Source organism: Perissodus microlepis, chromosome 7, assembly GCF_051167445.1.
Source record: "Perissodus microlepis isolate ML-2025 ecotype Zambia chromosome 7, ASM5116744v1, whole genome shotgun sequence".
In the NCBI taxonomy this organism is placed as follows: domain Eukaryota; kingdom Metazoa; phylum Chordata; class Actinopteri; order Cichliformes; family Cichlidae; genus Perissodus; species Perissodus microlepis.
The window spans coordinates 28,194,253-28,215,682 of NC_140467.1; the positions used below are offsets into that span (position 1 = coordinate 28,194,253).

Below are 21,430 nucleotides of genomic sequence, written 5' to 3' on the forward strand. Positions count from 1 at the left end.
ATCAGGAATAAATAAGTATTTTTATGCAATTTTTGTGTTAGAGCCCTGACTTCAGTGCAGGAGGCTTGAGGCAAGGCTTTCCATGGTCGAGCAGCCACATCCAAGTTTGATATGCAACTTGTCAAATGCATCGGTGTAAAGCTCACCACCACTGGACTGGACTGAGTTTGGTGTGGAAGAACTTGACTGGTCTGCACAGAGTCCTGACCTCATTCCAACGGAACACCTTTGGGATGAATTAGAGAGGAGACTGTGAGCCAGGGCTTCTCATTCAACATTAGTGTCTGTCCTCATTAATGTGCTTCAAAAATTCCCATAAACACACCTAAACCTCTGGAAAACCTTCCCAGAAGAGTTATAGCTGCAAAGGGTGAGACGGCATCATATTGGATTTTATGGATTAAGAATGGGATACCATTCAAGTTATATACATCTGAAGACGGACGAGTGAATACTTTGGCAATATAGTGTATGTTGTCAGTCTCTAGCCACAAACATAAAACATGAGTACAGAACAGCAATGTCCATCTCAAAAAGATGTGATTAGCATCTGGATATCCTCCTCACCTCAAGCCTCATCTCCTGAACTGGGCATAAAAATGCTGATTTATTCCCAATACTGTCGTAGGTACTTATTGCCAGCGGATTAGACATGCAACCCTCTCGTTTCTGGACAGCTGACAACATGCCAGCTAAATAATAACAGCTGTTTATAACCCATAATTATGCCAGCTAACATATATAGCTCAAATAGCCTAAAACTCAAAATTTCCCTTTGATAATCAGTTTAATTATATTCTCACATCATGTGAGAGTTTATTTGCTACATGTTTAAATCCAACAAAGCTAGATATATTAAGTAACTTAAAAAAATGTTATTTGAATGAAACTCCAAAAGATTTCATGACTGGACTAAGCACACAAATTTTCAAGATCCTAGCAACACCCCTGTCTTAAAGACATCAAGGCCTGAATAAACTAAATTGGCCTTAGGACTCTCAGGAATATGGTGACTAATTAGATGCTTTCTCTGGGTGGCATTAACTTGGCCTCCAGTAACACTGAGGAATCTTGAAGTCATTTTTGACCAGGACGTTTTTAAAATTCTTCCTGCACAGTGTGTCTTAAATACTCAGGCCCCATCTTCTCTTAAAGATTTCACTGTACTTTATTATCCTAACAGAACACTTCACTCTCAGACTGCAGGCTTACTTGTTGTTTCTAGAGTATTTAAATGTAGAATGGGAGGCAGAGTCTTCAGTTTTCAGGCCCCTCTTCTGTGGAACCAGCTCCCAGTTTGGATTCAAGAGAAAGACACTGTCTCTACTTTTGAGATTAGGCTTAAAACTTTCTTTTTTGATAAAACGTATAGTTAGAGCTGAATTATGTAAAGCTGAACCAAAACGCAGTTGTGCTTGTATAGGTTCAGGCTTCTCATGATGCATTCACCACTTCCCCTCCATTCCCTTCTTTTCCATCCTGATGTGTTTACATGCCACCACTGAACATCCTTGAATTTTGTCTTCTCTCTCCTAGAGAGAGAATATTGTCCCCTCTGTCTATTTGGGGGCCACTGGTAGGTGCAGTGTGTTCGATGGCAGTCACAGATGGATGCTGTTCACACATTTAATGGGCTGCTTATGATAATGCAGTATATCCAGGCACATGCAGAGGGGGGAGTGGAAGGGGGTTGATCACCTGCCCCTTTCCTGATGGGTGCCCCAAGTGCCCTTTTCTTGAGGTAAATGTTTATTTATTTATTTTATTTTATTTTTTAAAGTGTGTGTGCGTGTGGAGTCCTGCCTGTGCCCCTCAACAATAATATTTAACTATTAATCACATTTTGCTAAATAAAAGGATCTGGCGTCCATCAGTCACATGACTGCCATTAACCAATGATCGCCCTTGACGGCAGAGCGCACTGGTTACGTACCAGGAAAGAGCTCTCAAAGAGTACGCACATTTTTTGCCGTCTGGGCGGTGCAGAGCTGTCGGAGAAACAGTTAGTTGGGAGACGCAGACTGATGCAACAAAAACCAGTAAGTAGGGTGTACAGCGTACACTGTAGTCTATAGCACACAAGAGTGGTAAGCTGGCTTGTGACAAATGATGAACTGAAACAAATGAGCGTGCTGTGTGTGTAACAGCGCGACAAACATTACCTGTCCTTTAAGTAACTGCACAAGTAGTGCTGGTCATAGCTGCTAGCTAACTGGGTAAGGGTGTTATGGGTCTGTAGCGCTGTCCACTGTTTTAGGGAAGATATTTAGTTTTAAAGTAACTTACAGGGCATTTCCTTGCTTTTCTGGAGGGCTTATATTTCATTAAAAATATTTAATATGCATATCCACATAATTATGGATTTATTTATTATTTAAACACTGTATTTTAAAGAAAATACATTAAGAAACAGATTATATTAGATTTATATTTCAAATAGGACTATATGCTTATTTTACAGCAGCAACAATACTGTATCTCTACAATTTAAACATTTAATAAGCTTTCTGCCTGCACAGAGTGGATAGTCAAACAAATTGAATCATCATAAATACTTTTATGTATTACTTTTGTTTTATGTATATAGATTTGTTGTTTTTATTATTACTCATGATATAACATTGTCCACATATGTACTGTAAGGACAATGTGTCCAGACTTGTCCTTAGAGGACATGTTTAGCAGCTGTGTGAGGCTGCTAAAGGCAGTGGATCCCTCACCAGCTGGAATAAAAAGAGCACAGGTAGCAATAACATATGTAATAGTTTTTGCATTGCAGAGTTATTCCAGTATAAAAAACAATAATAAACACAATTGCAATGTTTTGGTTCTACAACATTTTCTATCATTACTTTCTTGTGGATTAAGTGGAAGAGTTTTTAAGTGTGGATAATTAAATAATAGATGGATGCAATAGCAAATTGTGCCTTTTTCTCAGATTCACAGCGAGTGGAGAGTGATAGCTGAGATGAGGAGATGGAGGAAGAGAGGCAAAGAGTGATTCACAGGAGGAGCCTAGTTTATTTCTCACAGTTTTGTTGCCTTATGGTTCCAACCGCTGTCACCAATCTTTGCATTTTGTTATTATTTCATAACACTTGTTTAATCAGCGACCATTTCTCCTGTGGACTTTTTATAGTCTACAGTCTCAAATCAACACAGCCCTGCCCTCCAGCACTATCAGCAGCAGGAACAGCAGCAACACGTCAACAGCAACATTGTACCCATCGGGTAAAACATAGGCTACGTTTGCTTTGCATTGTCCCCTTGAAACTTGTCTGCACACTTCTCTGTGTGAGTTCTTATGTCCAGCACAGGTTTATACCTGTCACACACGGTGGACTACAATCACTTTATGAGATTACTTAAGTTTCAGTCATTATGCTCCTACTTCATCACCTCCACCCTGAGCTGCTCTTTCACTCTGTCCTCTGCAACAGGATGTGAGGATTTCTTAATGCTGCTTCACTTCAAAAGAAACAAAATGCTTTGCAGCGAAGTTTCAGTTTGAATTTTGATTTGATGTTTCATATTAATGATTTCACTTCCACACTGCCACAGCTCTGCCCGGCTATCATAGAAAATGTAGTTTAATACATATGAATTAAAGATTTAGTGTTCAGATCCAAGCTAGAGACAGGAAGTTTCACTTACAGGTCAGTTAATGTCCATCACAGCAGCAGGCACCTTGCATCAGGAAAAACCCAGTGAGGCTCCTACACAGGTACACAGGTGTTTTAGGTAATTGCAGCTTTTTCACAGTTTTTTGGTTTTAAACACCTTAACTGAGAATAAGATGGTCGACACTGACGTTTCAACACTCAGCAGAACTTCCGAAGGGCGGACGTTTCGAAACACAGCTCAGAAGTGTGGTTCAAAACACGATGGTCACGTGACTGTGTGCCTATGGACAGTGGTCACATGTCCGTGGTTTCAAACATAAAAAACATGCAGAAAGTTTGAGTTGTAACTCTCATCATCCCTCTTTTTTTTCTGCTGTATGGGCAGAAACTGAAGGATTATTCCTGCTCATTCACGCACAGGAATCAAAATAAACACATCCTCATATACATGAGATTTATTTCTAACGGTTCTCAGTTTTACTCTCTCTGACACCTCAGTGTAAGCACACCCTCAGACTGTGGCAGTAATAAATTAATATTAATATTATTATTATTATTATAAAGAGTAAAGCTAAAAAAAAAAGTTTCATCCTCTGCTGAGGAATGTGTTTACTCAGGTTGATTAGATATCTGTCAGTATGAAGTGGGCGGATGTGATTGGTCATAATTAACCCAGATGGGGGTGTTAAAACGAAAACACACCGAGTCTTTTATTGAAGTCTTTATTATTGAGTTAATTGAAATAAAAAAAAAAAAAAAAAAACGAATGGCAGCTTTTTTGTTTAACAACGTGTAAAACAAACGTCATGACCGTGAACTCACAGAAAGTCCGTGAGACATTCGTGATTTGAGTTTGTTTATTCAGCGCTTCGAAAACCTGAAAAGCTGTGAGGTCATCACCACAAAAACAGCAGCTTTTTTCTCACATTATTATTTCATGTATAAACTGAGTTACTAAACAGCTGAAAACCTCATTCATGTTATTTTTGCTGAGGTTCGCTGCTCACAGTTAGTCTTTAATAATCTGAACATTTTTCTTTCTTGATTTCTGCTGAACATGTCAATCATACCTGATATATCTACTGTACAATATAAAGCGCCTTGAGGCGACTGTTGTTGTGATTTGGCGCTATATGAATAAAATTGAATTGAATTGAATTGATACCGTCATATAATAAATACTCCTGTTTAGAATTATGCAGGGTTTATTTTTTTGAATCATTGTTTTAAAGAATGACATTTTCATGACCTGACAACAGCAAAGGCTGTCCAAAATTTGAAGGCTGCTCCAAATGCGGCCCACAAATGCGTCCTCCTTTTCCCCAGATTTGAAGGAGGGGTCTGGCGTATCCTTTGTGGCCCACCCTATCCCAGGATTCATTGCGAATCGAAGGCTGAAGAATGTTTTGGGGAAAAATGGCAGACAGTCTAAGCGGTCCAAAAATAAACTTTTAAATATAAGTACTGGGTTTTTATGTCACTAAAAATATCCAGTAGAACAGATGTTAGCATAATGAAGAATCTTCGAGTAGGCCAGTTCCTTCAAAGGATGCAGCCCCTGAATTTGGACAGTTTCACACGTCACGTCATTGACGTAAATGCGTTTTAAATCGCTGAAAGCAGAAATTCAGCCAACGTGAAGATGTTTAGAAACTTTTTTTGATGTCATTGTTTGAAGGCTTTTGATTGGCCAGCATTTCTTTGTGGTTAGGGTTATATAGCTAGCTTTTTTTGGCCTGCTCTTCACAGCACTTCAAATCATTTTGGGTTTTTATGTGTGTGCTTTCATGTGCACAGTGATATAAGTAACCCTGTTTAAAAAAAAAAAAAAAAAAGACTGAAATCTCTTTGCAGGTGAACACGTGGACAGTCTGACTGATCCACTTTGTTTAAACTCAACAGCTCCAGCAGCTCAAGGTGAAGCACGAAACTGTGATCCTGACACAGAGCCCACAGACTGCAGGTTAATGCTCAGCTCCCTGTTTTCAGTCTTTAGATCTTTGCACGATGACAGATTCAAAACCATCCTTCTTTTCATTCACCCTGTCTGTTTTCATTTTATTCATTTCTTATTTTATTATTTTTATCATCAACAATTAATGAAATGAGTCAGTGAAAATTATGTTTAATGTCAGAAAATATTTGTAATGTAATGTCCATCACTGAAGCTCAGACAAATACAGCGTGAGGTCATATTCTGTCTGACTACATGTCAAAACAGCCAAATATGACTCCGCATTCATGAATAAAGTCATTTCAGGCTGAACGACACACATATGCAACGTGTAAACTAAAAGAAGAAGATGATAATGAAACAAACAGAGGAAACATGACCCTTTCACAGCTTTACACACATGCTTTCTGTATTGTTTCTGAGATCATTGTTCTTTCATACACAAATATTTTTTTATTTATGTATGTAACTTGTATTTAAGGACAATGTAAACCGATGTACAGTCTATGTATCACTGAACCAGAGTTTTGCTCCACTCATCACATATCAGCACCATGAGTGTGTGTTGTTTGATCTCCATAAGCAGCAGGTCTGTATGTGTTGTTCTTGTTGTTCAGCAGTTCATCGATATCGTCTCTCAGTGTTTGAATGTTTCCTGTTTTAGCTCCCACTGATTCTCTCTGCAGGTCTTCACACAACTTCTTTATTTCTTCCAGCTCTCTGTGCAGTTCTTCCACAATCCTCAGGAGCGTCTTCACTTCCTTGCTGTTTCCTTCATGCTGTGTAAAGTGATTTTTAATGTAACCAGCAGCCGTAACAACTCCAGTAACGCAGAGAACCAGCGCTCCCAGTAGACTGAGACTGAAACTTCCAGTAAACGGAGTTGCAGCGCTCCCTGCTGCAGAAACCACTACCACCACCGTGAGCTTCTTTGACTTCTCCATCAGTCTGGCCCAGGGGTAGGGAACTCCAGGCCTCGAGAGCCGATGTCCTGCAGGTTTTAGATCTCACCCTGGGTCAATACACCTGGTTAAAATGATTAGTTCATTACCAGGCCTCTGGAGAACTTCAAGACATGTTGAGGAGGTAATTTAGCCATTTAAATCAGCTGTGTTGGATCAAGGATACATCTAAAACCTGCAGGACACCGGCTCTCGAGGCCTGGAGTTCCCTACCCCTGTTCTGGCGTCTGCAGCCCCCGTCTCAAATGGGGTCTCTTCCTTATAAACGTTTTGATGAATGAAGATGCAGAGTCAGGAAGTGTCTTTAAAAGGTTTGAAAATGTAGGAGGAAGTTCTCTGCTCCATCCACTCTTCCTCACTCTTGATTCCATTTTCTGGAAGTCCTTTGAAATGAATGTTTTCCACTGTGTTGCAGTCTGCTGACATCGATCAGGGCTCTATGAGAAACAAGTGTCAAATCTATTATTGTTTCTAATTACAGCTGCAGTCATATTCATCACTTTAATGGTGCAGCAGGTGAAGGTGATGATATTACTGTTCCTTTTTTTAATTAAAGAAGATTTAAAACAAAAAATAAAATAAATAATCTGTTATTATTTTCTAACAAAGGAAATGTGCTGATTGATATGGTCTGAATTTAAACCAGATCATAACTAGCAAAAAATAACTTTTTAAACAGAAACTGGTGTGTTGAACATCCTGGTCTTCTCTGTTGTTTCCTAAACATTTTCTAAAGACCTTAATAGAAAAAAAGATTTTAAAAAAAGATATTAATATAATCCATGGATCTGTGACAGCAAAGCATTACTACAGTCTAAAGGGAGTGATAGCCTCTAGATCTTATAGAAACAACCTCTCATATATTCATATCCAAATAGTCTTACTTTTTCATCATATTTAGGAGGTTGTAGTGATGATCGGAGTGAGGTTGAAAAACCGATCATCACTACAACCTCCTAAATATGATGAAAAATGTCACAGTAACAGAATCACATGATGCAGACAGACAGCAGAGCTCTCCTGTGTTTTACAGGTAATCTCAGCTCTGTGAACTTTTGTTGTTGGAGAGCACAAATGTCTCCTAAAGAAAGGACAGCAGCGCCTTCAATGCTGCACACAAACAGAGCAGCAGCACCCCCTGCTGCAGAACCCAGAACTCCCACTCTGAGCTTTGACTTCTCCAGGCAACCTTCTTTTAGTATTTAGAGAATTCAAACACACACTTCAGAGTCACTTTACTAAGTCAGAAACCTTCCTAACCAAATCTACTGAATCCATTCTCAAATCCATCCAGCTAATTCAGCATGTGCACATCTTTTTTAATACAGCAGTGAATATACACATGACTGCTGAGAGGGCACCATGCTGACTCACCCTTAATGGATCCAAATGCAACAAAAGCTGTAAGAAATAAATTGTGAAAATAAATGTCAGTAGTCTGCAGACTTTTGGCAGCATGTGACTTTTTAAATCTTTGCTGGAGATTAAATGGAATAAAACTGAATGACTAAAGTAAGCTACAGTTCTTCCGAGTTTGTATTTACATGTAGTATTTGAGTAAAGACACTTTCAGGATGCTCTGCTGGTTCTGGATGAAGGTTTGTTCCCGGCTCTGTGCTGGAATATTTAAGTGAAGCCGATCGTTTTACCTGTTTGTGTTTGCTTCATTCACACTTACGTGTAAAGACGTGATATGAATCGGGCCCAAGGTCCGCTCCGCCTTCTTGAAGGTGGGACAGCTCAAAGTTCAGCTGAACACGCTCCTCCTTAAATGAGATGGTCTAATCTGAGCTGCAGGTTCATTGTCCACTTGAAAAAAGCCCAACACTGAAACACTCATTTCATTTTTAAACCTTCTAAGGTTTTTATTCTAACACATCGTTGGTTAGACAGCAGATAAATGCTTTCAGTCTTCACTCAGGAACATTTTACTTGATTTTAATATTTTAATTTAACTAATAAAAGATTTAATAAAAGAAGGAAGTAGCTTTATTAGTCAGTGAAAACCAAAGCCTTAGACTGCTATTCATTGTAAAGTCCAGCAGGGGACGACTCCTCCGGTTTTCTAAAGAAGCCTTATTGTACAAAAGCCCATGAAAACATGATCCTGCTGCTCACTGTGACGTCAGTAAACCCTCTCCTGGAGAATTAATTCTCTGAGATGCTTATTTTGAGTCTTATTGGCTCAAACATGAAGTTGTACATTTTGGTCCCATTAGAGGCTCAGAAAGCACGTCACCGTTTTTACATCTGCTGATTTAATTACTGACTTGATGACTGAATGAAGGTTTGTTCTTGTTCATGTCTCTTAATGTGTGAATGACTGAAGTGCAAACATGCCTAAAACAACAACAGTTATTCTGAACCAGTAACATAACACCTGTTTGCTCCACAGTTTTGAGTACCAGGTGAAAGGAATGAATCTTATCCTGTGGTGTAAACCTTACACTTATGCTTTACACTATAGCCTCTTGATTTTTAGTTTTAAGCAATGGAAACGACTGCAGGTGGTTTTAGTGGAGGACTAGAAGATGATTTTGGGAAAGATGGATGACCCCTTATTAAGAGCTTTGTTGTTCCCCTCAGAGGACTCTCATGATAAAGTTTGCATGTTTGTGGCAGATGCAAAGAGCAGCTGCTGGCTATGATCCTGGCTCAGTGTGGTTACGTAAGTGAACCTGCAGAACAAACACAGCAGGGCCAGTTGAAGGACGCTGCAGGGCCACGATAACGAGAGGATGGTACAAGCAGACAGGTTAAAGGTTGTCCACATGCCAATCACATGACATCCAAAAATCAGCTGATTACTGAAACTACTGTATTTTCTTTTCCCTGTCTGTATCCACCAAACACCTGACTGCTTTATTAAAACTTATTTTGTGGTAAAGTTACCAAAATAATTGCCAGGTCGTCTTTCAAGACATGCTAGGAGGTGAGACTGGCCTGCACAGATGTTATAACCTTTCATCAGGAATGTGTGAATGGCTGTTTACACCTGTGAGAGCTTAACCTGAAAGCTCGCAAAACAGAAGTGTCTCTTTCAGAGGTTTCATTGTGTACATCATGAAAATGATGCAACTGTGACATCTATGCAGAGAAGCTTCCATGTCCCATGTTTAATAAATGTTGAAGAAAGGGTGATATCTACAACCTGCAGGACACAGGTCCTTGAGGCCTGGGGTTCCCCATCCGTGACGTTGAACATCCTGTTAGATCATGATGCTGAACACTGTTTTATAGATCATGCAGGCTGACAAGCATTTTGTTTGTTTTTTTAAATATAAAATCCAGGTGAGACTTTGTTCACTTTTCACTGATTCTTTGTTCAGATCTGAGTGAATGTCTTTAGCTGCAGGTCATCAGCTCTTTGGAAAGGTGTGTGTGTAAACATAAACCAGACTCCAGCTAAAAAACATCCACATTTTATTGTTCTGTCACTCAGGGGTAAGACAGCAGGCTGTTGCCACAGAAAACATTTCACCGTCACATTACACCAACTTTAAACATTCAACTTTATTCACCGGCTTTCCTTAAAACACTCGTTAACACACACTGTTCACTTCAGACACACGATTCCCTCCAACACTGAGCGGCGTGTACAAAAATACTTTTTTTAAAAACAGGAAATCGATGCACACACTTACATCTAAATGAACATGTAGCTTAAACAGAGTTTGAGAACTAATCCATGAACATCACAGCTGGTGTAAAAAAAAAAAAAAAAAAAAAAAAACCACATTTTCCAGGTCACCTTTCTTAAAAAAATAAATTATGTTTTCCTTACCAGCTGCTCTGAGCAGACGCTAAATTAATCAGTGACCGATGTCAGAAGCACTTTCCTGCAAACTAATGTGCAAATCTTTGCATTACTGTGAAAGAAAGCAGAAACATTAAAGCTGCAGCCATCCACCCCACAGTCAGACCACCCACCGACTGTCAGCTTCTAAAAGCAGCTCATTTCTGTCACCCAGACAAAAATCTGTCATTAAGATTTTTAATTCAGTGAGAAATAAAACTGATGATTATCTGCAGGCAGGTCATCCTTTCACAAATCATTCTTTTAAATCATCCAACTTGCCAGAAGGAGCAGCTGAGACCCCGCCCACCTGACCTCAAACATGCTCCCTCACATCACTTGAGATTAGCCCGCCCCCCCAGGAAATCTGAGTCATCCTAAAGTTAAGCAGCTTCTAGTTTTCATCTTTAAACTTGTTTCAGTTGCTTCAGTTTTTTGTTTCCTTCTCCTATTTTTTAAATTTTTGATTAGTGAAGCAGATAACTTCATGATGAAGATTGTAAGAAAACTGAAGACAACCCAAACACAAAGTTTCTCTGGCAATTTCTGAACCGTTTCTATTTTTGAAGCATTTCTAAAGTTCATGTTTTAAAGCCAAGAATCACTTCAACCACAAAGCCCCCCCCCCCCAAAAGATCCACTCTTGGAAGACTTCCTCACCCCTCCCCCTCCTGTAGCACTGATGTGAATCTAATGTGATTCAGCATTGGCATTAACGGATGCATGTTTGTAAAAGTGACTCTGCATGTATGTGCAGCATGGCAGTGCGTGCTTTAAAAACAGAGCAAGCATGCTCAGTAGTACGGGCCGATGTTCTCATATCCGGCATAGCCCGGCCAATCAGGGAAGATCCCATGTGAACACGTGGGGCTGCCATATCGGTCGAAGTGAACCCCATAGTCACAGGAGGGCCTGCTCCAGGCCTGCTGATGGCCCCTCCTCATCGAGGACCACGTGATGCTATAGTTGTTGCCTTGGTTGCTGTCCCAGTGCTCGCAGCCATCCACCTGGTAGCAGACAGCAAACTCGATGCGCTCATGCAGCTTCAGCTCGCCGGACAGAGACACTTCGAAGGAGAAGGTGTCGTGGTGCAGGCTGGGATAGGAGTCCTTCATGTACACACAGTCCACATCCGTGTGGCTTTTCCACGAGTCAAAGGTCACACGCACCTTCACTGACTTCTCGAAAGACACGTTCCTGACTTTAACGGTTCCCGCGAACGCCTTCTCTTTCAACAGGCAGTGCTCGAGACAGACGAGGTTCTCCTCCAAGTGCTGACGAAACAGCAGGTAGTCTGAAGCAGGCTGAGCGAAGCCCAGCACTAGCCGGTCATCCTCAGCTTTGAGTGACAGAGCTGAGCTCAGCTGCTCCTGGATGTTCACGGGAATGTCGATGGGGTCACTGAATGGAGAGAACATCTTCACCCAGGTCAGAGCCAGGCCTTTGTGGTCGGCAAAGGTTACGCGCTTTTTGGTTTTGGTCCCGTTTTTGCTCATGGATCTGTCATCCTGGAGCTCGGACTGATCGAGGAGGTGCGAGTGCTGGAACCTCAGAGCAGGTTTACAGGTTTTCCGAGGCTTCCTGTAGGAAAAGTCCTCTTTGGAGAGGTACAGGGGCAGGGTCATGTCGATCGGCATGGTGGGCTCTGGAGGAAGCATGCACAGAACACTGAAACACAGGAAAGAGCGCTTCTGTTAAAATACATCGTTAAAATAATCTTACTCCATTTTAATATTTATCAAAAACTGAAAGCAGACTCAAACTGTCTGCTCTTTGTAACACCAGGACGTTAGTTACAGAGCAACAGGATCAGTCAATGCAGACAAACCTGGATTCTTCTATGGAAATATAAGTGGTTTAATTTCTGCTGCTCACTCCACATTAGAAACTCTCACTTTATTACAGGTGACAAATATGCAAATTAAGTCATATGGACAAACTGAAAAACAGTGCAAGTCCATCATTTACAGTAAATGATGTGATTAAGTCACAGTACAAAGTTCTCAGCACAACAAGAATGTCATCACAGTCTGTATCATATTCAAAAAGTACATTTTAAAAGTTTAAGTTTAAACTTTATGATCATTTTTTTGGTAACAAAAGTGAACATAAAGAAAATCAATGAGTACAAATCATTTATATGCAGATTGAACAGAGTGTGTCATGGTGAAACCACCACAGATTTCACCACATTTTACCTGTAATTGTATGGTAATGTATGTCATGCATCTTTGTGGAACAGGTGACCCACGTTGCTGTAAGTGGTTAGATTTCTGTATAAAAGCTCCTTTAGTGGTTTAAGTCCTGCAGCAACTGTGTCAGTGTGTTCTGTCCCTGAGGCTCTGAATACAAGTCTTTAATGTGAGTTTCCTATGTGTTATTTCATCGCTGTATTATTGTAGTGCATGTAATTTCCAACTTGACCACATTTTACTGCAAACTGATAATAGCCCTTTTTTAAAATTATAATTAAGATGCAGTAAAAAACACCAGTTCTAAGCTCCTAAATTTGACCCGACGATGCTGTAAAGACTCAAACTCAAAAGCCATACTTACTGATGTATTTTAGATATTTCTTTTAAAGAAAAAAAAAAGTGAAATTGTCAAAATTTTAGGCTAAACACGAAACAGGTGTAAACTACAGATAACAGCAACAATCCTCATATCTGTCATGAATTATGCCCATATTGGGAAGAGGGGAGCAGAGTCTCTCTCTTGAGTCCCTGATATCACATCCAGTAAATTTTCTGTCTGACAACATCTGAAGCAGAGCAAACAGTGACAACACCAGTGAAGACTGTAAACATCCAGCATATCTTATCTGCACAAACAGTTAATCAGGTCAGTGAAGACAAAGGTGGAGCTCGTCTGCCTGAGCCCCTGCAGTAAATCTGACCCTCGTTAATCCACATCAGGACAACACTGGGATTCTGATCCTTCTCACACAGACAGACACCTCAATCAGGAGCTGTGACCTAAACCATCTCATTGTTAAAGTCTTTAAAACACACAGGAAACAACCTTTGACCAAGTGACTGACTTAGAGTCTGGGGTCAGATACAGCCAGTCATCCAGGTGGCGACCTGTACACAGGTGTCTGTGCTGACGACCTTCATTAATGGGAAAACATTTAGAATCTCAGCAGGCTTCAGATGATGAGATATGGAATCACAGCATGATATATTTTCAAAATACAGAAATGCAAAAGCAGCATTAGAATTTCTTTTCAAGTAGCACAGCGCATCAGCTTAAGGTAAAAGAAGAAAACAAAACTGAGCATCTACAAACCAGCATCAGTGAAACAAATGTTATCCATCAGGAGGAAAACTTTAGCTTCCTCCAATCTGCTTACCTCTAAATTTGACTGCAGCACAGAAGCACTTTAATTACGAGTGTCCTTTAAACCTCCAAACATGACGGTTAAACAGCAACATCAGTTAGCCATGAGAATAATCGGCTGATGTGAACGAATGTAACACTAGTGTTTGTCACCGACTGTTAGTAAACCATCACACTGTGAATGTGATGCATATTAACAGACGATTGAGGTGTTTCTAATATTCTGACACCCTAGTCTATGTACACAGAAGGACAACATAAGAAACAATGAATGACAATATTTAATATCAACTAGGGCTGGGCGATATTATACCGTTCATGGTAATACCGGTATAATGTTGGGCAACGATAAGAAAATGAAATATTGCGATAGAATATGGGTAAAAGGCGCATGCGCAGTGCCTTTGTTTACATACGCACATGGCGGAAAAAGCACGGTGGAGAATGAGAAGGGCGAAAGCGGATCGTTGAATGAAACGGATGAACCAGAATTGGTTTGTAAAAATGCTGCAACTTCAGTGGTGTGGAACTGGTTTAGCTTTCGTCCGTCAGATACACAACAAAGCACTATTTTTGGTAGAGCATGCTAGCGGGCCGTCGTTATTACCGTGTTTTTTGGAAAACACGGCACACTTAAAATCAATCCTTGGATTTTTCTGAAAATCGACAGTGGCCCTTATAATCCAGTGTGCCTTATGTATGAATTCTGGTTGTGTTTACTGACCTCGAAATGAGTACGAATTTGCTAAGCTACGAACCCGCACCACTTGATGGATGTTGGAGCATTACGGCTATCATAGGCAGGAGCCTCGCGGAGTGATACGTACTGTGCTTCAACATAATATTACCGTATTGTGTGTGTTTAACCTCTTTTTAAGTTTTGTGGATATTATACATGGTTATGCTGAGGATATGTCGGCCAATTTCCACTGGAAATGCCTTTTGGTTAAACTGTCAGCAAGGAATTTGCATTTGCACTGTTAAATTTTTATATAACTTCAATACACATAAAAAACAGCAGCTTGTTTAAATGAAAATACATTGATGGGGTTTTTTTGCACTAATAAAGTTGTGGAGTTGTAAAGTATTTTGTCTAGTGTCAATTATATCGTCAGTTATATCGTTATCGCAAATTTTCAAATGTATATCATGATAAATATTTTTGGTCATATCACCCTGCGCTAATATCAACTTCAATTATGAGTTTGTGATAAACATGGCTGAATTGCCAAAAATACTTGAAAATATTTTAAATTTCTACAAATAAATCCTTAACAGTCTCTTCGTGTTGTATTTAATTCGTTGAGACTGGACAGGTGTACCTAGCAAAACGCCAACTTAAAACCTACACTAACACAGTTGCGTTCACGGTGCCCCCTCTCATCAGGTGAAACGGACTTCAGTGAAAACACCTGAGCAGCAGGAGCTCCACACCACAGACACATTTACCTGCGAGCAAACTCTTCAGGTCAACACCAGCAGCACACTCACTCTGACGCTTCACCTTTAGGTGTAGCGGAAGTTTCGTCACACTTCCGTGTCTTGCACGATAAATGGTGCCACAGGTCACACCCCCTCCAAGTCACCACGTTGTGGTCACCTTCCGCATGTCCGTGGGTTTCATTCATTCATTTACCAAAAGCGTGAAAACGTTTGTAAAACCACAGCTTTTGCGGCCCACGCCACGTCACACACACACCTGAGTACGTATCGATGTTTGATGAGAGAACCGGCAGGTTAATGCAAACAGGAAGAAATTAAAAGAACGAAGAAAGAACCGAACAGTCTGAGTTTTGTTCTAAAGAGTTAAAGAAGATAAATAAACTGCAGTCTTAAGTCTTTAAACACTGAAAACCATTAATATTAATACTTTAAACTTAGAGTTTGATTCAAAGCAGTACACTGTTAACCTCAATCATGAAAAAGAACTGCAGACACACAAACTCGCTGTATCTGAACTTTTACTTCACAGTGTAACTGCACGATGGCTCCAGAGCCTCTCATTTATGACGTCATCAGAACCTAACCGGGCCTCTAAGGCTCCGGACTCTAGTGTTCACACCAGAACTTCAGTACCATCAGCGTTCAGCACCACGGTCTTACCTGGAGCTGCTGCCGAGAACCATTTGCGGTCTGTCCGGTTCTGTTGTGCCGTCACCGCGCTGTACCCTGGTCCTCGGTCTGGTCCTGGTTCCGGGTCTCTGTCCTAGATCTCTGAGGACTCCGCAACAGCAGCAGCCCTCTGCTCGGGCGCTAACTCTCGGCTCACACTAAAACCGGTGAGCCGCTTTTCTTCTTCTCGTGCCTTCAAACGGCCATGCCGCTTTCACGTGGACACGCGTCCGCAGCCAATCAGAGAGCGCGCTGACGGAGTGGTCGGCGGCGTGGCTCACTGCTGTCAGAGCCGTCTCTCCCTGTGAAGATTGACAGAAAGCCGTAATCTGAGTTATTTTTCGTGGTTCGTAGGGCCCAGTTTAGCGCCTCGTGCTGTTTTAGTAAATTAATTGTAGAATCTACAATTAATTTACTAAAGTTGTAAGTAGTAAGCGGATGATGTTTGATTTAATCTACATTGTAGATTAAATCAAACATCATCCGCTTACTACCTGAAAGCATGAATATTAACCCTGTAAAGGTAAAACTTCACAAATATAACTGGAATAAATAAATACATTAAAAATATATTAATTTAGTTTTATAATTTATATCATATTTGCTACATCCAACATTGTTTTCCAATTTACTTATCTCTTTATGTGAAACTTATTTATTATTATTATTATTATTATTATTATTATTATTAGTATTATTATTATTATTATTATTACCTATTTTTCGGGAGGAATTAAACTTATGACGTAGAACTCTAAAAAACCCAAACTGGATCGAATATGATGCAGCTGTTTCAGGCTCATATTTTTGTGATTTTAACAGTTTTCTCTTAAGGCCTGTGAAGTAGTTCTACTTAAAACTTTAGTTTAAACTCTTAAGTTTTCAATATGTGCATGTTTGTTTTTTTCAGATTTTCTTTGGTGTAAAATTTAAAAATGAGCAATAAAATTTGTATATTTATGTGAGAAGAAACTAAAGTGAGACGCAAAACCTGCTTACAAAAAAGAGGAGAGACTCAAGTCTTCACTGGGCCAAAACACGTGTGAACATGTATAACATTTCATGTCATTTAGATTCTGTCTATATATTTTTGTTTTGTTTTAACCTGACCACATACATGAGTGCATGTATACATACACACACACATATATATATTTGTATTTGCACATGTAAATGCAAGTATACATATTTTTATATATTGGCTTGTTGTATATATCTGAAATAAAGAAAAAAAAAAATAATAACATCTGTAAGAGACAGCTGGAGACATGTAACAGCAAACTGTGTCTGCAATGTCTGTGGGTCTCTTTGCCTCTGTTTGCATCTGTGGGTTTAGGATGAGTGGGGGTCTTGGGGTCATTGCTGCAGCACTTGTGGGCTGCATGTGCAGCTGGACCTTTACACCCGAGCACAGACACACTGAATGTTTTTTCTGTAATTCTTCTAAAAACATGAACACACACGTGACATTTTAATATTGATTTTCTTCTGACATGAGCTCACTTTGTGTCCGTGTAACAGTGCTTTGTGTTTTGTAGGAAACCACAACCCCCCCCCCCCGATGCTGAACAGCTGACAGCTTTGTAAATAGCAGCTCTGATTCGGGACACGATCCCAGGTTAGAGAACAGGCTGTGTTATTTTGGTGCTTCACCTTAGCACATGAAGCACGGCTGGCACACACACAGGCACAGGTTACACCTCAGTGCTGTCAGTGAGGTGCGTGGAGTTTGCATTAGTGGTGTGATTAAACAGGAGATCTGAAAACATCCCCACATCCGCTCTGAGATTATAATGTTTACTTATTGTTAATTTTTTTAATCTAAACAGCTGATTGATTATCTGAGAAGACAGTTCCTGGTGAAGTTTATGATTTTACAAAACCGTCCCTTTCACTCTCTCACAAATCACCCCTGACCCTTGTCTCCACCCACTCCACCCTGCCTCCACTCTCAGACACCACCTGTTGTTTTGAATGGTTGACCCCATCTATTTAAACTCCTTCACCTTCCCTTGCTCTGCTCTTGCAGCTTTAGTGATGAGCTTCACATATTTAAAGGTTTTAAATATTAACTATTGTCACTTTTGGTGTCTTTGACTGTAAATTTCTTTGTTTTTACAAACTAAACCTTTTGTGTTGTTGTTGTTGTTGTTGATAAAGTTATCAGATTATTATTATTAAATTAATTCCATCAGAAGAAGATATTAAAATAGCAAATATATTAATACTACTACTGATGACATCTCGTGTTTATACTTTTAATTCACACTTTTTTGGTCTTTATGTTATAATATAAAGCATATTGACTGAATGTTGTTGTGAATTAGGGCAATATAAATAACACTGAATTAAACTGAATTAATGCCTGTTTTATTTCTTAACTCTGATAAATAATCTTCATATTCTAATAATCACAAAGACCAAAATTGGTAAAAAATTGAATTAAACCCTTCATGTTAAAAAAAAACTTAATTGAGCAAATACAGGAAAACGAAACTGAACCTAAACTACATTTAACACCGAAAGTAAAGTGCTCAAAAAATCAGGATCAGTCTTAAACTCTCCCCTCTGTACACGTTAACCTAAAACACATGAAGCATGAGATTAAACTCTTATAGATTTCTGAGGTGTCTGCAGCGTGGCTCTGAATGAGGTCCGCAGCTGAAAAATGAACTTTATTAATTCTGTTCTTTATGCATCTTTGCAAACATCACATAAAGCACAAATACAGTCTTTGCAGAGCACCTCAGACAGCAGCAGGACGTCCCTGCAGAGATACTTTGTGTTCCAGCAGCTGCAGCATGAAATGATGTCAGCACGAATGGTGGCCTTCCAGCCTCGTTAGAAAACAACCTGCTGCTGTTCTGGCACAGTATCATGTAAATATTTGTTCAGAACTCAACCTACTGAACGCTGGGGTTCAAGAGCAGAAAGAGCAGCTCTCTGCTCTCTGATAAGGACCCTGAACGCAGCACCACATGACCTGAAAATAGACCGAGCTGTGCTGTGACAAAGGTGAAATGTTAATCACGGCAGTCGATCACAGCTGAACACGCTGTGTTCTAAGACTTCTAACTCTCTGTGGATTCAGTCAGAAGCTGATGAAAATGAAATGGAGTTTACTGTTCAGGGAATAAATTATAAAACATACAGAAATCCATCATCAGCTTCCCAATCACTTCCAGTTTAGAGTCGGTTTGTGCTGGACATGTGTGTGTGTTGGGGGGAGGGGTCTTTTATCAGCACTATATGAGCTGGAATAATAAGAGTAATTATTCTCGGTGTGGAAGAATTTAAATGAAGTCAGAAACAGAGCAAAAGAGGACAAAATCTGCTGGGAGATAGACATAAATATTAAAGTGACTGAACACAAAAATTTGATTGGTGTTCACGTGATTTTGACTAATAGTGCAAATTTGTTTACTGCATGTAATATTTAAACATTTAAGTGCGATGCCATGTTAAGTTATAGCAGTTTTTTTCTGTGATCTCAATTGGTCAGAAGAGATTTTGTTGGCAGTGATCCTGAAAAAAAATATGAGTATTGTGCCTATATATATATATATATATACATTAGGGGTGCAACAATACTCGTATCGATATTGAACCGTTCATACAGTGCTTTCGGTTCGGTACGCATATGTATCGAACAATACAAAATTTTGAATTTATTTTATCAACTTTCCTTCTGACAATGCTGTCTGTGTTGAGCGCTCAGTGGATCTGCGCTCGACAGTGCAGCCTAGGCGGAGTAGTCGAACGCAGATTCACTGAGTGCAGGGCAAGCTAGCGAGACAGAAGTTAAGCTCTGGTTGCAACATGGCAAATTGAACCTCCCCCACCCTACTTCAGATGTGGCGTTTGGAACTATTTTGGTTTTCATGTGAAGTATGACCCTGAAGGTAAGCGCGTCATGGACTAAAGTAAAACAGTATCTTGGATGTGCCACGCAATGCTTAATTACATTGGTGGGAACTAGTGTGTTAGCGCAGTTAGCTCGTTAACGTGTTGGCCGTCCAGCCCCACGCACGGGGCGATCCGCGGTAGCTCGTTAACGGAGATTTGGCGTGTTGTGGCTTTAACGTCATTTCAACGAGATTAACGCTGACAGCACTAGTGGGAACACAATGAATATGACTGCACATTTACTCCGACATCACCCTAGTGCAAAGACAAGTGGAAGCAGACAAAAACAACAAGCACGCATGCTGCAAACTTTACCCGAGTCATTTAGACAGCCGTTAGCACATGATTCTCCTTATGGGGACCTGATATGTTTAATATGCTGCTGAGAATATAGCCCAGAAGAAGCGTATAGTATAGCTTTTATTTTGGAAAGAGCCATTTCTCTGTAATAAACTCTCTTCTCCAAAGATGAGTGATTCCTCAATCAGATAGATTTATTATTTTATCCCTTTGTTGTTTCAGCAACATTGAATTTAAAAACTGTACTTTTGAGTTAAAATATATATTTATAATTTTAATAAATGACAAATTAAAAAGGCATGAACATTTTTTTTTGTATCGAAAAAATATCGAACCGTGACACCAAAGTATCGAACCGAACCAAATCGTGAATTTTGTGTATCGTTATATCGTTATACCATAATATATATATATATATATATATATATATATATATATATACACACACACACATACAGTGTATACATACTGTGTATATGTGCAGTGCTGTGTTGAGTTGTGTTCTGGACTCTGCAGCTAAAAGTTGAAATCAGGTGAAGCGTGTGAACGAGGTGCAGTGGCTTTGGCTTTGATCCTGAACCTTTCAAATCAATCAGTGCTGCTTGTTTAAGGCCATTATGGGACCTCAGCTGTAAATGGATGTGCTCATGTCTTTAACCTGCTCTGTCTAGCTTGGGGGAACTGTGAAAGCTCTCGTTAGTTTAAGTTTTATTCTCGCAGAAACCAGAAGAAGCGCATGCATCTGTAATTTACAGCATCTGTAATTTCCCACCAGCTGTGGGAACAATTGCTCCGTTTCCTCCACGTTAATGATCAGTGAACAATACCGAAGAGGAAATGATTACATTTAAATAACAATGGGCCTAATTTACATATGAAAGCTGCAAAATGCATCAGCACAGAGGTAAGGATGTCTTAATTAGCTACACACACAAACACACACACACAGAGTACATGATTTATTGCTGGTTCAGCTCTGTGTAGTTATACTGAGGCAGCTGATCCAGTTCATATGATGTATCACTTTAAAACATTTATGATACAGTTCCTGTAGCTCTGCTGTCCTGATTCTGTGGATTAAAATGTGTTTGTTGGTCTGTTAATTAAAAAGACAAAAGTGCATTTTTTTTATTTGAAGGATAATTCTAATTAAATGTTTAAAAATTAAGTAATCTGATATAATTAATTAAGATAAAAAAACGAAATGTCTAATTTATGTTAAATAATTATGTAATTCATAATTTCACTTTTTTAACTTTATAGAAGTTGAATAACAGCAGCTGACACAGACAAAAAAAAGACACCAGATGTGTTTGAACGGCTGATTCATAATCAGCACTTTGTTGCTTTTATTCATGTTTTTATTAACGTCTGTTTTCATCATGTGGCTCACACATTTCCCAAAACTCAACAAAATGTAGAAATTAAAAATAAATTT

General features: G+C 39.5%; 1 protein-coding gene and 1 long non-coding RNA gene across 2 annotated transcripts; one reads left to right on the top strand and one right to left on the bottom strand.

Annotated features, from left to right (window-relative positions):
• Positions 1 to 1,946: 1,946 nt before the first annotated feature.
• Positions 1,947 to 8,055, top strand: LOC146383278 (uncharacterized). Its single transcript, XR_014800914.1, has 3 exons — positions 1,947 to 2,039; positions 5,526 to 5,586; positions 6,294 to 8,055. It is a non-coding gene; the product is annotated as an uncharacterized LOC146383278 (long non-coding RNA).
• A 2,921-nt stretch (positions 8,056 to 10,976) lies between these two features.
• Positions 10,977 to 16,071, bottom strand: ppp1r3b (protein phosphatase 1, regulatory subunit 3B). Its single transcript, XM_084936813.1, has 2 exons — positions 15,778 to 16,071; positions 10,977 to 12,003 (listed from the first exon to the last, which is right to left on the bottom strand). The coding sequence occupies exons 1-2, from the start codon at positions 15,798 to 15,800 to the stop codon at positions 11,130 to 11,132; spliced, it is 897 nt and encodes a 298-aa protein (XP_084792939.1). The 5' UTR covers positions 15,801 to 16,071; the 3' UTR covers positions 10,977 to 11,129.
• Positions 16,072 to 21,430: the final 5,359 nt, after the last annotated feature.

Bases quoted from the DNA above. Each gene is read 5' to 3' on its own strand.
- ppp1r3b (XM_084936813.1), bottom strand. From the start codon at position 15,800: ATGGTTCTCGGCAGCAGCTCCAG. The intron at 12,004-15,777 runs GTAAGACCGTGG...CCTGTGTTTCAG, and splicing joins GTTCTCGGCAGCAGCTCCAG to TGTTCTGTGCATGCTTCCTC.